Source organism: Thamnophis sirtalis, unplaced genomic scaffold, assembly GCF_051295495.1.
Source record: "Thamnophis sirtalis isolate CommonGarterSnake01/CBP01778 unplaced genomic scaffold, rThaSir2_p1.2 scaffold_4, whole genome shotgun sequence".
NCBI lineage: Eukaryota > Metazoa > Chordata > Lepidosauria > Squamata > Natricidae > Thamnophis > Thamnophis sirtalis.
This window is the reverse complement of record NW_028261384.1, coordinates 104,959,886-104,978,400: the sequence shown is the minus strand read 5'-3', so window position 1 is coordinate 104,978,400 and position 18,515 is coordinate 104,959,886. Positions and strand designations below refer to the sequence as shown.

Sequence of the window (18,515 nt, the reverse complement as noted above, 5' to 3'; positions counted from 1 at the left end):
GTTTGGAGGCAATATAAGGAAATGGAGGTGAGAGGTAGGAAAACAAAGAATTTGAGAGTTTTGATTTTCTGCTACGTTGGCACTCTAACCTGTTTCTGAAGGAATAAAATCCTTTTCTTGGAACTCTGACTCACAGGTTGAACTTTTGCCTACATTAGCAAATTATCCTCTGACTTCTTTTCCTCCTAGGCGAAACTGTCCTTTTTTTTTTGCAGAAGCAACAAGAACGTCTACATATTAAATATTTACATTATTTACATTATTTCAATATATTTCAACACATTTAAATAATTCCAGCATTAAAAGCCAATCTACTGGCACTTACATTTTTTTCTTCAAGGATAATTTTTACTCGAATATTAGTGATCTTTGTTGAGAGCCAGTCTGTGTAGTGGTTAAGGTGTTGCACTAGCAGTAGGAAACCCAGACTCTAGTTTTCCCTTAGACAAGAAAGCCAATTGCTTTCTTTCAGTGAGGCCCATCACTTCCTCTCAGCCCTAATCAGCATCAGGCTCTGGAACAAGCCAGCTGCAAAATAAAACTCCTGCCACATCATGCATTAATAGCTTTGCTATATGAATTGAAGCAAATACAATACAGGTAGTCCTCAACTTGCAACCATTTGTTTACTGACCATTAGATGTTACAACCTTTCCAGAATCCCTGCGGTCATGTGACCAAAATTTAGGGACTGGACAACCAACATGTAACGGTCTTGAGATTACATGATCACAATTTGTGACCTTCCTAGCTGGGCTTCCAACAAGTAAAGTGAATGGGGAATGTTGGATTCCTTAATGATCATTTGATTCACTTAACAGTCACAGCAAAAAAAGGTCATAAAATTTAACACAACTCACTTAATGACTGACTTGCTTAATGGCAGAAGTTCTAGTCTCAATTGTGGCCATAAATTCAGGACTACTTGTATGCCTGCAGCCAAATGGGATAAGTACTAGGAACAACATTATGCATGGTCTTTGGGCTATCTGGAAATGTAAATCTCTGTGAAATTGAAGGGAAAATTATTATAGACAGACCTGGCATTCAACAGTAACAGAGATTAGGGCCTCTACAGATGCTGTAACTTTTCTCTCACTCTGAAAGTCATGTCACCACAAGTGGGAATTGATGTTCAGTACCTCATTCTCTGGGAGTGGTTTGTTCCTGCCTCCCACCAGTTTCCCTTTGTCATTCTCTTGATCGTTATTCCCAAACCCCTAGCCATTCTCCAACCCTAACCCATCAACCCAACAGAGAGCTACATTCTACAGACAATACTCCAATCCCCTCTAACACCAATCACTTATTCCACCAATTGGCCAAATGTGATACAATTTTACTCAATCTTCTACATAAAATCAATGTGATTAATTGCATAGTATAGCAGTTGATAATAGTGTAATGAATTTAGACTCTCTAATAAAGAACCAAGCAATCACAGCTCTTTGGCTACTTAAGAACTGACAGTGAGATCTCATTTTTGCATTGTTAAGAACTCTTTCTTTGTCCTCTGGTATATTCTTGACTGAACTCCAATCCTTACTATTAAAATATTAGAGATGACAACTTTGGTGTCAGCAAGAATCAACAAGACCCAACTTTAATACCCTTAATACAGGTAGCCCTTGACTTACAACCATAATTCAGCCCAAAATTTATGTTGCTAAGTGAGACATTTGTTGAAATGTGGCAAGAAAGATCATGATCACATTTGTTAAGTGAGTCACTGCAGTTGTTAAGTTAGTAACATAGTTCTTAAGTGAATCTGACTTCCTCTGTGACTTTGCTTGTCAGAAGGTTGCAAAAGGTGATCGTACGACCCCGGGACACTGCCAAAATGTGAGTAAATTACCAAGCATCTGAATTTTCATTACCTGGCCATGGAGATGCTACAACGGTTGTAACTGTGAAAAATGGCCATAAGTCACTTTTTTTCAGTGCCATTGTAACTTTGAATGGTCATTAAATGAATTGTTGTAGGTCAAGGACTACCTGTACACAGAACTCTGTTCCCTTCTGAGAATCCCCAATTAAGATTTCACAGCCAGATTTTCAAGTAGCATTTGAGTTGTATTTTTAACATTATGACTGCCCCCTGAATTACCCGTAGTTGGTTGAATTTCTTTTTCCAGGAACGCAGGCCTGAAAGGTAAATCTCCTTGATAGCTGCATGGCTCAACTGAAGGTCAATACCCTCTGGAGAGACAGTGAACTGAAATGCCACAGCCTGGTGAGCTTCTGCCATCGTGGGAGGATATTAAGTTGTTGGCTAAGCAGTTAAAAGAAACAGAAACAAGTGATATAATTAGCCTTCATTAATACAGTCGAGGTGTGATGAAAATACGTCTACCATTGCTCAGTCACTGATGGGTTATCAGATCTACAAAACGTTTAGGCAACCCCTGGATGGTGCAAAAATTATTTTCTATATGTCATCATTGATATCTAGTAGCCAACAAGATTTTTTTCAGACAAAATTAAGCAACTCTGAACAAGGCTGATACAAACCCACCCCTAATATTCCTCCAAATTTGTTTCCAAATGTATATTTATTTGCAGAATTTATAACTCAGCTTTTACCATTAGCCAATAATAATAATAATAATAATAATAATAATAATAATAATAATAATAATGCAATGCAAAGAAGGCATGCAGTATCTTCCAAACAAAAATAAAACTACCAGTTAAAACTACTAATTTTCAACAGATTAGAAATTATAATGGATTAATGAGAAGAAAAGGGAACACCCTGAAAAAGAACATTTAAAATCTGAAAGGAGATGAATAAAAACATAGTTCTTTCCATTTTATCTGATAAAAGAACCATTAGACCGTCAGTTAAACAATATGTAACCAATATGTCCACCATAGAAAGTATCCTCACATATTGCGTTACAGTATGGTATGCTGGTTTAACAGCTGCGGACAGGAAGGCATTAAAGAGAGTGATCAATTCAGCACAAGAAACCATTGGTTGCCCTCTGACACCACTGGATGACATCGCCAGATCCTGCTGCTTTAGCAGAGTAAGGAAGATACTCAGAGATGATTCACACCTTGGTCAATGCCTCTTTGCACTTCTACCATCGGGCAGAAGACATCAAAATACAGCCAGCCAAACAAATAGATTTAAAGATAGTTTCTATCCTTGGGCTGTCAGACTTTTAAATACAACCACAATCACTCCATGCACACAAGCTCCCCGTGGAGATCCGGACCCTTACGACCCTCCCGACCTTCCGTAAAGCCACTAAGTCCTGGCTGCTCCGGCAGGCCGGGGGCTGTTGAAGTATCCAGCCCCACGGTAACTATGAATGTTGTTGTATTTTAAATTGTTGTTTGTCTTATTTATTCCCTTTCCCCTTTTTATTGTAAGCCGCCCGGAGTCCTCCGGGAGTGGGCAGCATACAAGACTAATGAACTGCTAGGTTTTTTTTCTTTTTCTTTCTTTTTTCGTTTCTGCTATAATTTTGCACCAGTGAGGTTAAAACCAATTTCGTTGTATTTATCTTGTTCAATGACAATAAAGATTATACTTATACTTATGTAAGGAAAAAGCTCTGCACCCACAAAGACCCTCTTTTCACCAAATTAATATTCATTAATAAAGAAGGACAATAGTTCTGCATACAGTTCCCAAAATTTTGTCTCCTAATCTTCCTTCTATTTTTCATCCTGGCATTAACTAATCAAACACTACGGGCATTTCATTTGCTTATTCATAGCTGTTTAAGGACTTAACATGCCGCCCCCTGTGGGTAATCAATAGAAAATAGATAGAGTCCACACTGAACAGAACATGCTGTGACCTTGCCACCAATGACACAATAAAAGCCATTATACTATAGCAGGTGTTTAATAAGAATATGCTACCATTCAGAGGTCCTTTGGAGTGGGTATGGGCCCATTACACCTCTTAGTACCTCCTTAAATAAGCTGCTTGTGGAAGTATTTAATGATGAAAAATAAAATAAAGCTAATCTTTCCTATCACAAAAACCGGCAGGAAAAAGATCCATAGCTACAAAATGGATCTACTATATACAGCGTAAGAAGTAATCCCTAAATATCTGGGTTATTCCAACAGATGCCAGCTTTCATTGAGAGAGTAAAAATTCCAAAGAGAACCTTAGGTTTTCTGCACACTATTTTTCTACTTACATCCTGCCAGTTGCAAATTTGGCTGCTATGGCAACCTTTTTCTATGCCAAGAAATTAAAAGGGAATAGCAAGTAAAAAGAGGAGTAATAACAGTATAATAATTTAAAGATACAATTGGTTTGAATAGTTTTAACTTGATCTTTGCTTGCAGCTTCAGTAGTTCTCTCCTTTCTTCATGAAAAGACCCTATTCAGTTCTATCTAAGCCCAGTTGTACAACTAGACAGTACAGAAAGGGAGTCAATAAATAAAACATAAAATCTTGGTTACCACCTGCAATTCAACCTCATTATCTTATACAAAGAAAATCTAGGAATATCAGTTCTCAAAGCTACTATTGGTACTAATATCAGAAATTCTCTGGACATAAATTGAAGTCATAAGGTGCCACCCAGCTTACTTCACCAGCTGTACATAGTCAGTTTTCCTATCCCCTGAAAGGAGTGCCACTTTGTTTACCTAATACAGGTGAGAGTACCCATGATGTCAGCACTATGCCAATATGAGGTCACAATATAATGTCTGGAAAGTTTGAAAGAAGAGATGGAAAGGATCAAATAAGCTTACTTATTTGACACAATTCATGACAAGTGAAAATTTAGGGGACACTCCCAACCAATAACAATCTCATTTCCATTACATAACTTGGACTACAACTGCCATATTCTCTGGTTATCCCATTCTTTCGATAAGCTGCAGATTAGAAATGACAGATTTCACTCAATGTATCAAACAAATACTGTGGAATGCTGACAGCATCTTGGAGTCCTGTTTAGTCATCATTCAAACCACCCAGTTGCCACATACTGTAGCTCTATAGACCAGAGTGAGAACAGATTACAGTAAGGAGAACAGTATTGTCAAGGGACAATAGTTCAAGGGAAAGGTTATGACACCCAACACAGAAGCATAATACTCTGTTGTTTTATTAGATGTTTTTTCTATTATAACAGGCAAAATATTAATTTAGATTTATTTTTTGCTTTCTGTTGTGAAGTGGACAAAACATTTCCCAATTTTCCACCCCACGTCTCCATTATTTCCCACCATTTTGATCAATGACATTCCTGAGATGCATCAAAATCTTAAAGATTCTCAAATTCTGAGTGAAAGCCACTGGGATCTGCTGGAGGGATTTCATCTGCGACAGCACCTTATCTCAGATGAAGAATTGTGAGGCAAATCCTGAAGAATTTCCTCACTTAAATAAAGATATTCACACACCAACTACCATTATGCACCCCTGGCAATTCAGAGAATTGCAGCATTTTTGCTGCTATCTTTTGTGGCTGCTTTGAGATATCCTAGATAATGAATATAATTTTATATAATAGGTCAGAATTGTTATTCCCATACATACAAGTTAAGTGAAGGGTTGCTGAGAAATAGTAGGTTGCCTAAAGTCACCTAACACATTTATCAAAAACTGAGATTTAAATCAAGAGTTTCTTAATGGTGGAAAGTATTTGATGATCAAAGGTTGTACACTGAGATTTCAACAGGTCTTCTTACTTCACAGTTTGAAGTAAACAACTACATATTTTACCTTACCTGCTTGCAATGCTATTTTTTTACCTACCATACTTTAATCCTTTGCTTCATCACTTTCCAGCTTTGGATTTCTCTATAAACCCACTACATGTCATTTTAAATAAATACAGAAAACTCTCATTCTTGGTTGTTATTCCATTTTGAACTCTTAGTTGGAATCTAATAGCTTTCTACCATCGGACTCTATTAAACAAAAGGTTTCTGTAGTTTGTGGACCGAAAAGAAGAACAGCTGTGCTATTATTGTTATATTCACATAGCTTACTAAACTCTAAACCTGGCTTATAAAATAAGACGCCAAAGGGTTCACATAACACGCTACATGCAAACAACTAATATTATGATGTACTATGTGACACATCCTATTTGATTAAGACGATGTTCAGATTCCCATAAAACACAAAGTACTCAATTTCATTTTATTCTAATCAGTAGATTGAATGAACCAGTGATAATGTCATTGGTGAGAGGAAATTATTAGAATCTGAGCAAAAGTTAAGAATGGCATATAAGCTTCATAGGAGCAGTTGAGTTCAGTTGAGCATATTAATTTGGGGATAGAAAAATTCAATTTGCAATCTTCCATCCATCTGTTGGATTGCAAAATAGATTATAAAAGTCATGAGAGATATAAGCCTTGGAGAAAATATCTAGATAAATCAGGATCACATTATCTACAAGAAATAGTGATATGAAACAACTATTAACCCGCCTTCTCTGGGGATAAGGTTTGAGGTGGCTCAGGAATTCATGGCTGTCACAAGAGCCATGGGCTTATCCCAGGTCATCCAGAGCCTGAAATGGAGCAGTGGTCACAAACTGGATCTGATGTTCCTATTAAAGCAGTGCTATGTGAAATTGGGAGAGCTTTTATGTACTCTTTGTCCTGATCAAATCATGCCCTTGTTACATGGTATTCACCAGCACTATCTACTGCAGGGAGATTAGACCTTTAGATCTGTCCATCCTGATGATCGACAGATTTCAGAGGGAGCTGGAGTCCTGCTGGTATGCAGCACAGTCATTATGAAACCCTAGAATATGAAAGTGACTGAACCTTTAGGTCAAATCATACCTATGCAGCTTCTCCCCTGTTGTAGATTCTGGCCCTCCTTGTGGTTCATGGAGGAGTTAAGGGAATTGAAATGAGAGAAAAGACACCTAGAACATAGCTGGCACTCTATGGGGGATGAATTAAATAGGATATGGGTTAGAGCTGTTATTAAGGCCTAATTTGTAGCAGTAAGGGTGCCAAAGCATCAGAACTTCCCCACAATTATTGAGTCTGCAAATAGTGACTTGGGGTGGGATGTCCTGTGAATGAGTTGTAACTGAGGTAAGTTTGAATGAAGGGGGTGTTCTATTACATTTTAAGGGGGCCTTGGTTCACCTCCTCCTCAAGGAGCCATCGCTCAACTCCTTTATATTGGACAATTTTTGTCCAGAATCTAACTTTCCCTTTTTTGAGAAAATTAGTTGAGAAGATGATTGTGCAACAGTTTCAGAAAACCTTAGATGAGCAGATCTGGAAATTTTTCAGCCAGGATTCAGACATGGGTATGGAATGAAAATGGCATTAGTCAAATTTTTGGATGAACTCTGATGGTGGGTAAGATAGAAGTTGTGCATCTATTGCCCTAATTGACCTCTTGACAGCTTTCAATACCCTCAACCATAGTATCCTTCTGGATCAACTCAGAGGATTGAGGGTGGGTAGCATGGGAGTAGGCTGGTTGACTTCTTTTCTCCAGAGTCAATTCTAATCAGTAGCTAATCAGATGAGGAAGGATGGTCCTTGTTCCCTTTTATGCAAGGTGATGCAAGGGTCTGTGCTTCTAGATTCTATTCAACATCTTCTATTCAACATCTACATGAAGCCACTGGGCGAGCTCATCTGTCACTCATGTAATTGAGTCCCTGCACTAGGAGTAGATAGCAGTTATAGCTAGGACAACCTTTGCTCAACTTTTTATTGTTCCTGTGCTCACTGTCATTCATGACCTCATTACCTTCTGGTTGGATTGTGTAATGAGTTTTACATGGGGCTGCCCATAAAAAGTATTTTGAAGCTTCAGCTGGTGCAGAAGGCAGCAACAGGAACACTTGTATATATTTCTAGATAGTGTGTCATCTCTCTTCTCTGGGAGCTACACTGGTTACCATTCTGTTTCTGAATCCAATTCAAGGCGCTGATTTTGGCTTTTAAAGCCCTGTATGGCATGGGGCTAAACTATTTGACAGGCTGTATCTCCCTTATTACATCTGTGCATTCCTCCAGATCCAACGCTGGGACATTCTACAGGTGCAATCAGCTAGTTAAATTTACTTTACTTTATTGTCATTGCACATGGTACAACGATATTAAATGCCATCTTCAATGTACATTATAACTATACAAATAAAAACATTAGAGAGGAAGTTTCATTTGAACCTTAGATGGTGAGACTTTTCAGCTGGGTCCTTGCTTTATGGATCATTCTTCTCCCTCCAAAGTGAAGCTGACTTCATCCCTTTTAACTTTCCAGAAGACCCTCAACATTTTCTTGCATCAACAGCCCCCCAGAGACTGGTGATGCATTCAGATAGCTCCTGTGTAATTGACACCTGCTCTTTGCCCAATATTTTTTTAGTTTAGTGCTTTTCATAATTTAAAAACTTTTAATAATAATATTACTTCTGTCAGGATTCTGACCAGTGATCTAATGCTATCAAGAGTCTCAAGCCATCCGGCAACTTGTTTGTAAGTATTGTTTTTGTCTTTCTTGCTCACCTTTCAGAGTAGCTTGTTTGTGAAATGTGCAGCCATATAATTATGACGAATGGAAAATAAATAAATAAACAAACCATTTATTTCTCAAGCAACAGGGTGTGCATCAAACTGTTTTGGCTAAAGTCCAAGTAGGCAAAAGTTGATGCTCTTTGCCTTAGATTGGTTGAAAAGAGCCCTGGAGAACTTCGTCATGCTCAAATGTTTAGCTTCACAAGTTATAACGTATTCCCATTTTTGGGGATTCTAAAAAGATAGGGAGAGGGCCAAAAAATTCCTGTATGCGCTCTTCTTCCCACAAAATAATATTCCTGTATTTCATGCCTACAGCAGAGAGTCCATGGCAGATCAGTCTTTCTGTTTTTTCTCAGAAGTTGCTCAGGATATTTGAAGGTGAATCAAGCTTAGTTTATTCATTCTGCAAAGCCATGATTTGCTTACCTAAATGACAATGGGCTGAATTCTCAGACTTGCTAAGTCCAAACCAAATAAACCATATTTTTATTTAGGAAAAAAGAACTTCTTTAAGAACTAGCCATGGTGTAATATGACAGCCTAAAACTGTTAAATTTCCCCTTAATCAAGAATATCCCAGGTTATCTCCCCATTACTATTCTACTTCCTATGTGAAATAGGAGTAGCAGCTACATAGCAAGATTATTGAAATAGGCATCAAGCAATATACAGCTGATTAAAATAATCTGACTCATCTTTAGACCCAATATAATGTTTTCTTGCACAAATTGATAACTTTCTCTTCTCAAGCAGCAGCATCTTAGCAGTTGTGAAAATGTTCAGTACTTTAGAGTGGGGGTGTTAATTGGTTAACTTCTACTGTACACAGCTTGCCAAGAACCGGATGCAGCTGGGCTGATATATAAAGAAAGAAACGGATTTCTTTTTTCCCATCCAGCATAAGCAAATATTGTTGCCTTGGACTTGGCCTGCAGCACCAGCAGATTTAAAAATAACTGCTGCAGGGTGTAGAGTCTAGCAGGGTGGAAAAGACATGTGTAGACAAATACATTTGCTTCATGGTAATTGCCTATCTCTATCTTCTTCACTTGCAGAATATTCAGGATATTAGTCCAACGGTCTTAACTGAATTCACTTCCCATTGAATCAGTGTAAGTTGACATACAAAATTGACTTTGTTATGTGAACTATTAAATCTGCAATCCAAATCCTACAACTGGTCTCCTGTATTTTCTCTTTTAATTTTCTGATCACTCAGGAACCACTTTTATGGCTAAAAAAAAGATTCTATGTCTGGGAATAAGTACTAGTGAATCAGTAAGATATTTATATAAATATATGTGCCAAATGAAGAGAATATACATATCAGAGTTGAACTGTAAGTTCTTGGTGCTCTTTAACCTTGGTTGTTGGCTTGTGAAAGTTTAATTATCCAACTAAATATCTAGTCAGTTATTTGCAAGCAAACAGCTGAATTCAGAGGGACCAAGGATTCCATAAATATATTGTTTTATACTGTTAGCTTTTTACAGGATTAGAATTTAAAGCCTCCTTTAATAGTGAAATATTTGATTCTATAAGTGGGAAATGGACTAAATCAGGTCCGGTTCTGTGTTACTAGTACCCCAAGATCTAATAAATAAAGTCTAGGGCAAAATTAGTATATTTAGAATTTAAAGCTATTAAAATTGTTTTCAATGTAAGAAAAACCCTCTTTATTGTAGGAAAAACTTGACATTTTGCAGACATTTTTCATTTCAATTTAAAACAGAAGATGAAGAGAATGTCAGTTTTTGCTAATAAAATTGGAACTCAACAATCTTGATTTACTACAAATCATTTAGAGAACTGCTAAATAAGTATTAGAAGCTACTCATTGTTAGGCACTGCCAATTCTTAATAACTTATATAAAACTAGAGAAATGTATCAATGAACAGATCTGGTGGGAAATAAATATGCTTTTAAATGAAGCTTTATGAAGCTTGTAACTTTAAAGAGATCTATTGGTATACAAACCTAATCATCCAGTTTGAAGATATAAATTTAGGGTGGGATCTCATTGAATCATTATAAGCGACACCTGTCTGTAAACCCTTTCTAAATCTTTTCATAGTTCCCGTAAAAAAAGATTGTCTTGCTTCCGATATGTCAGATATATCCAAGCTAAACTTCCTTTAATTTTGGCTTCATCAGCATAACTTGATATATTTCCCCAGTAGAAGGTATCAAATAGTTACACACAATATTTTATTTGGAGTGCTGTCCACAATAACTAGTGCTGAATTGCCCCAGGCAATTTTTGGTTCTGTTTTATTTTTGAACTGGGTTGATGGAATGATGGAGACAACTGAATCTGAGTTTTTGTCTTTAACTGTGTGTTCATATTACTTTACTTGGTCTGGTTAAAAAATCTGGATGACAATTTATAAGACAAGAAAAGAAAACTGATCATTATTTACCAACTTTGTTGTCTGTCATACAGCAGTCAAATAAATAAAAATCCCCCTTTACTTTGCGTTTTAGAAGAAGAATGGACAAAGGCCTATTTCTTTTTTTAAAAAAAAATCTGACTTCCAGTTGTTTTTCTCTGTATCAGACTTTACTCTAGTTTCAAAATGCAATGTCAACAGGCATCATTTATAGCAGGGATGTGCCACAAAAAAGAACACAATCAATTCTTTTCTTAACAGTAGATCACTGATATCAACATGCCTGGTTGCTTGGGTTAGTCAACCCAGGATAGGTTACAAACCATTTATTTCTCCTGGATTTAACAGAACTTTATCATCTGTCACTATTTTCTGCTTTTGGACCGGTCATTTTATACCAATAATATATATGTATGCTATACACATGGAATATTTTACAGAGCCTCATTATCAAAGAGGATCTTTCAGTAAGAGAATCTTACTGAAGATGAGCACATAGTCACATTAAAAACAAACACCTAATTCCTTTTTGGTTCTTTCCAGAACTTCCCTTCAGCCATACCGGTAATTGCTGAAAATTTATGGTTTAGTTTCCTATCCTTAAATTATGCTTCATATAAACATTCTTGCCTGTGGAATAATGAGCAACACTTCCTGCCTATGTGTAACAAATGCCTCAAACTAATTTACTGTTTATTGGAGCAAACCTCCAACAAATATTGAGTACCTCTATCTACCCAAAGGTTTTTTAGCCTGTGCCAGAGAACCAGGGAGTCCTTTCCTGCATTTGCAAGTTGCCTTGTCTTTCCAAGGACACATACTTTAAAAGTCTTACCTGACTTAGCTACTATTTTGCACCAACAGCTAGATTTATCTGCATAGTTAATGATTCCAAGCGCTCTGAAGGTATGCTATGAACGTGTGTGTGTGTGTGTGTGTGTGTGTGTGTGTGTATGTGTATGTATGTATGTATGTATGTATGTATGTATGTATGTATATTTGTGCTGACAAATACAACACAAATGTAACAAAGGCAACAGTAAAAATATTGGGTTTCTGTCTGGATGGTCTCTTGTGACGAGCTGATAGATAGAGAATGGAAGCAGTAGACTTCCTCCCATATTTGGGCACACCAGGGGTTGTGACACTAAATAAATAAATAAACAAACAAACAAACACACACACACACACACACACACACATATATATACATACATATTATATTTACAATCACTGTCCAATATTTCTTCTAAGTGAAAAACAGGATTAAAATGTTCTGTCGCTCTTCTGCATTTTCTTATTCAAGCAATTAAGCAATACAAAAATAAAGCATTTGACTCACCTTATTGCTTTTCCCAGTTAAGGCAATTTATTGTGAATCACATAAAGGAAAACATAAGGCTGCAATGTTACCTAGAAATTAAGTTCACACACACATCCACTGACTTGGCTATGAAGCTTTCCAAATAACTAGGTTGATTTTCACTGCCTTGCCCATTACAGCCAATGGCAATCTCAAAAAAGGAACTAAAAATGTGTGATACTCAGCCTACAAAAAGTTGCCCCCCCCCCAAACGTAGGAATCTGCGCTATACTGAACCACTTTATTGTTATATCCAGCTCAATACTATCTGTACATTAATTTTCTTTTGTAAATATACTTAATTTGATTACAGAATTAATTTATTTAGATAACTGCATTTGTACAAGATATTGAAGATGTGAGTTGAGTTCATATCAGATTACTTGCCACAACACATAAAGCAAGTTTACCAAATGTTGAACAAATACAGTCACCGCATCTTTAACTGACCTGCTTAAATCATGAAAATTCAGCCACTGTATCGGACTTCAACTTCATATTTCCATAGCCAGCATACTATATATCTTCTTCTATAGCAATGAGAAGGAAAACAGCCTAAATATAGGTGAAATGTCAGACCACGTGCAAGACTTTACTAGCTTCTGACTCTTTGCCTTGGGGCCTCTACTGTCAGCAGTGCCAAGAAGAGAGGAGGGTGTGTTTTGAAACAGAAGAACCACCCTGAGAAAACATTTAGTAGAGGCAGAAGATAGTAGCATCATAGCTCACAGCCCCACCTACTCATACAGGATATGTCAAACAAAAAAACACCTTTTCCTTCAGCTCTAGTAAATTAACTAAATTGTTTATGCTTTATATTGTGTTTTTAAGTATTCAAAGTACTTCACCTGTATTCTCTAAGAGAATGTTAGAGAATAACAGTAATCTTGTTATAAACCCTAATGAAGGAATCCAATATTATCTGTTTTTAAAGAGCCTTAAAAATCCTACCTTCAAGACTCTAAATTGCCACAGTACTAGAAAATCACATATAAAGTTTGAAGTGTCACAAATATTGAACTTGCAATAAAAGATTTGCTATTTGATTTGCACTGTTCTACTCCTATTTTTAAAAAAATTGCAAGAAGAGAAGGGAAACAGAACTAAAAAGAATGGAGACAAAGATGGAGACAAAAACATATTTCCTCTCGGTAATCATTAGAAACATTATCTGTGGCCCAGCATGATTCATTTCCCCCCCCTAAAAGAACATTGGATTACGAGGAAAATTAAATACCAAAAACAAAATGAAAACAATCCTTTGATCATATCGAGTGCTTGACTTTAGTATAGAAAATATCTGTAGCTCCTCTCCCCTGAAAATCCTAAACAAAATAATAATCATTTCTAGGAACTCCTTGAAGTTTAAAAAAATTATGTAAATGTAAAGCTGTTCATACAGTAGGAATGAATCTCCCACCAGTGCTCCAGATCAAAAGTAGGACTGTATTCTTAAATCCTCATCCATTAACTAAATCTAACCTCTGCCCTGTGTACAATAAATCAAGTGCACTAAAACTAAAAATGCAAATTTTTCTGGAAAACAAACTATGCTAATTGATTAGAGCAGAAATGTATACCTTTTTCTAAAAAAGAAGCATGCAGGATCGTGGAGCTCTGTTGGAAACATTATCACTCAAATGGCAAGCAAATTCAGGGCAAAAGCTAAACGTGATTTCATTTCTTTAACAAGTATATTTAATTAATAATCTAATTATTGTCTTCTTCCATCAATTAAACATTATGGTACCATAATCATTCTGAAGGTTTCAGGGGGGCCGCTTGTAAAACTTTCAGGCAATATATGTAGCTATGTATCTCCGCTATGCCTCCTTAGGTCAGGGCAAATTTTTCGAAGGACTGCAAAAGGCTACGGATCTATTCTTTCTCTCGCAAGACATTGCTATTACATCTTTGTTTAGCATGGAATTAATAAGCAACCCCTGCAAACTTAAAAACCTCCCTAATAACTTCTACTTGAAATCAGGAAGTATACTCCCACTCATAGACTGTGTTTTTATTAGGTAGAAGATTAAGCACATTTCTAAAAGAAAACTAGATCAAATTAGAAAGGAAACAGGGCAATGGCAGGAAAGATCTGAATTTGCTCACAAGTTCTGAACTGTGGAGTCAAACTATCAGCTCCTTTTTAGATTCCATTCTGCACCCAAGAAGTTAAAAACCATCTTTTTCTCCTCTGCAGCTACTTGTCTCCCATTAATTCCATTTAAGAGACATTACCACCTACATCTTCGATGTCCTTCTTCAGCAATATCATTTCTATTTCATCCGTTCCGTTTTCTTTGGTTTGATAACTTATTCTTACCTCTATGGAAGATTGGATCTCTTCAGCCAGATGCAAAACCCACAGCCTCCTCCAGGGAATGAGCTTGCAGACTTTTCCGTCAAATATCTTCTCCTTAAAACAAGTTGGACTTGTTCCTTGTGATACAGCTGATGCATTGGCTGGTACACCTACTCAACACACACACCCTACGTGTGGAAAGAGAAGGAAGGAAGGACAGATATGAAACCATTGAACTACACAGGTTACAAGTAGGGTCAGATGAAGAAACAATCTGCAACTCAAAATATAGGAATGCTGCCTATCTCCTAACTATTCCCCATCCATTCCAAAATATACAGTAATACTTTACCCCGCCATAGTCTACTTATATTCCTTTATTTCAAATGCTCTGTGCTATCTTTTTATGTTATATAATCAATTTGGAATATTCCCTGTTTTTAGACTCCTGCTCAGGATTACTAATATATTCTCTATAGCCATCCACTAATTAGAATTCCTGAGTTGTAATATTTACAAACTTGTTAGAAATCTCTATCTAATAGAGAAGCAAGAAATTTTTGGACAAGACAACATCCGCCTTATTTTTAATACAATAATATTTTAAGTGTTTGTGTCAATGATTTTGCAAAAATGAGGTCATTTTTTCTGTTCTGTTTATATTTAGAGGGAAAGGTTTTTCAGCTATTTCTTCACTGTTTTAAGTGACCTAAATCTTTCAATTAAACATTATGGTACCATAATCATTCTGAAGGTTTCAGGGGGCCCGCTTGTAAAATTTTCAGGCAATATATGTAGCAGTAGGATCTCTGCTATGCCTCCTTAGGTCAGTGTCTCATTTCTTTAGTTTCCTGATGTCACTGTTCCTGAATTTCAATTTCAATGTTAGACAACCAGTTTGGTCTAGTGATTGGGCATTAGACCAAATAGAAATTAGGAAACTGTGAGTTCTAATCCCATCATAGACATGAAAGGCGGATGACTGAGCCAGTTGGTCTCTTTCAGCCCATTATGTCATGCTCAGACAACAAGTCGGTTGGCCAATTCCTATTGGAACCAATGGATTAACGTTTGATTGCTTAAAAAAATAGTGGACCCTTTACTTGCAGGAAAGTGCAAAAAAGAAAAGAAAAAAGTCAAGGTTTGTCAATTTGATGCCTTATTCCCATAATGTAATTCCACAAATTCTTTGCAGATAATTTCCTGCCCATTCTAATTACTGGCCTGCTCTAATCTCTCAGGTACTGCTATAATCAGTTCAGAAGGATTTAAGAAGCACAAGTCTATCCTTCTTAATTCGGGTTTTCCTAGTACTATATTTGTTAGAATTAGAATTATGGCTGTTTTAGAGAGAAGATGTGCCGCAACAAAGATACAGTATATAGTATGTAACAGCCAACAGAAAGCATATTTTAGATTTATTCTTTCAGAATAGATGGCTTAAATTAACTTCTCTTTATGAGTGGAAAATAAATTGATAACTTTGTTATAGTTCTTACATATTGTTATTTGCAAGATTTATTAGATTTATATTCCATCTTTTTTTCCAGATCCTCAAAGCAACATATATAATATTCCTACTTCATATTATTGCCCACAGCAATCCTATGAAGCAGATTCAGCTAAGAAATAGCAAGTGGTTCATACAATGAACTTCTGTGGCTGAAGAAAAAATGAAATCTCAATATGTTACCAAGAGTGTATGCCTGTGTACCATTCAACAGAAATATTTATAAACTGCATAAAAAAACTTGAGGTTCTACTTTTCAATGATGTACCAGAAAAAGTTAAGTTGTTAAAAGCAGATAAACTACTCAATATTTTATGGACTGGTAACTTTTACTAAATTCTGTATAGACAATGCTGTTATTTAATGCAGAAAAAAAGATGTAATCTTAGTGTATACCCCAACTTTCTTATTTTCATAAAATCCAAATAGTAAAAATATGTGTTGTAAGGAGCAGAGATCACCATTCCTGCAGGAAAAATGTTAATTACATATGCATTAGATTTATAACTCTCTCATTCTGGACTTTTCAGACAAATACGGAGTTCTCAACTATGTTTCCAAACCGATGGTGCTTAACTCCCAGGCATTGTATGGCTATTTTTCTTCTCTCCATATGCACTTTTTAAGTGAAGAGATGATGATGATGATGATGATGATGATGATGATGATGATGATGATGATGATGATGATGATGATTGTTACTGTTATTATTTTATCCTGCATTTCAAGGCAGCAAATGTACCTAACACACTTACCTCTTATTTCCCCCACAAAAACCTCCCTGTGAAATAGGTTGGGAATGAGAGAGAGTGGCTGACCTAAAGTCACCCAGCTGGCTTTCATGCCTAAGAGGGGCCTAGGACTTCTAGTTTTGAGGCCAGCACATTCACTGCTACACCAAACTGGCTCTGACTACATATGAAAGCAAAGCAGTAAGAAAATAGCGGGTGATTACAAAAGATGAAGTGTCCGGATTACCACATATAAAAATCCTTCAATGAGCCAGGAAGCAATGATATTCCTCCCATCCTTTGAATAGACTTGAGTCAATTTAATTTCTGCAAGTGGTTTCATTATGTGCCCCCTGGTCATATCATTTGCTCTGGGGATTCACTGAGAAGAGATATCTAAAGCAACCAATATTACAGACTTTCTTATTTTATTTGAAATAAACACCACAGAATGAAATATGCTTGTGGAGAAATGTACAGAAAAAGTTACTATATTCATTTTCTATCCCCCCTCCCATCAATACACAAATAAGATAAGCAGTAACCTAAGAAACATAATACCAAAAATTAACATCTTCTTAATAGAACTGTTTAGTCCCCTCCACTTCCCTATGTGTCTCCCCCCCCCCATCCTTCCTCAGCAGTGACCCAGGCCTTCCCACAACTAGTTCTTAATGTAATTAGGCCTTGAAGAAGCAGTGACGAGAAGCAGCAACTCACTTGGCATGAGAAGCAGCGACACACTTGGCATTCCCACCATTTGTCTCTAAACTGACCAAGCAGCTATAGCATTGGCATGCTGTAGCCATGCAAATCCTGGACAACAGTCAGAACAGAGTGTTATCTTTGGACCACAAGACAAAGCATCTTGCTCTCAGGGCAGCCAGGAGACAGACATCCACCTGCTCTCAATAGGCTCCCCACTTCTTTTTAAGGAATTCAGAAAACCAGCCTTTCATGACCCCCTAATCCATGAGATCCCCTACCCCCACTGCCCAGCACCCTTCTCTCTTTCTTACTGTAGATACAATACATGGGCTTCTTCTGGAACGCGGCATCCTCGGCTCTTAGCTCAGCCCTTTTTCCTCCGGGACCCAGGACGCCCACACATGCCTTTGTTCTTGGGTCCTCCCCCCCCCTTCACATCTTGGGCCCAATGGACCAGACCCCTCCCAGCAAGAGCTCATGCATCCTGGGCCGTTCTCACCTTGCCGACTTGGGGGCGACCTCCACTTCAGGGCAACCTGACTCACTTCTGGATCCAGCCATGCCCAAACCTCGGGACCGCCTCCATCACTGCCAGCCCGCCCTCTGGGGTCCCTTCTTCTTGATCCTCCTCTTCCTCCTCTTTTCCATCCTTTCTTTTCCCCGCTTCCTCTGCGCCGGTCTCTCTTTCCCTGGTTCTCTCTCCTCCTCCCCCACCCCCACACCCCGTGTGTGTTCCTCTACCCCGCTTAGCCTGCGTCCTTCAGCTCGTCGCCCCTTGCTCGGTCTTCGGCCTTCAGCAGCATCTCCCGGCTTCCCATGCCGACTCCGGAGGTCCAATAATTCTCCCGAAATCCCCCGCGCCGTTTTATTACTCGCAGGCCGGCTCAGCGGTTCGCCTATAATAATTAAACAGTGCTGCGGCGGGCTTTGGAGACCGCCCGGAGCAGATTCGATGGCGCTTGGAAATGGACAGCTGGATTCCCGGATTTCGACGCGGCGTGATGTCTGAT

At 37.6% G+C, this 18,515-nt stretch overlaps 1 protein-coding gene across 3 annotated transcripts in view; it reads right to left on the bottom strand.

The window, feature by feature from the left end:
- Nucleotides 1-18,209, bottom strand: part of CPT1C (carnitine palmitoyltransferase 1C) — a 45,801-nt gene extending 27,592 nt beyond the window's left edge. Inside the window, exons 1-4 of one of the 3 annotated variants that reach the window (XM_087713663.1) lie at nucleotides 18,005-18,209; nucleotides 14,578-14,744; nucleotides 12,702-12,781; nucleotides 2,108-2,272 (exon numbers count right to left, since the gene is read on the bottom strand). In XM_087713663.1, coding sequence (XP_087569789.1) covers nucleotides 2,108-2,248 — 141 coding nt within the window. In that variant the 5' untranslated portion in view covers nucleotides 2,249-2,272; nucleotides 12,702-12,781; nucleotides 14,578-14,744; nucleotides 18,005-18,209. The remainder of the gene's footprint in view (nucleotides 1-2,107; nucleotides 2,273-12,701; nucleotides 12,782-14,577; nucleotides 14,745-18,004) is intronic. The other 2 variants (XM_014065648.2, XM_014065655.2) reach the window with 2 other exon arrangements.
- Nucleotides 18,210-18,515: the final 306 nt, after the last annotated feature.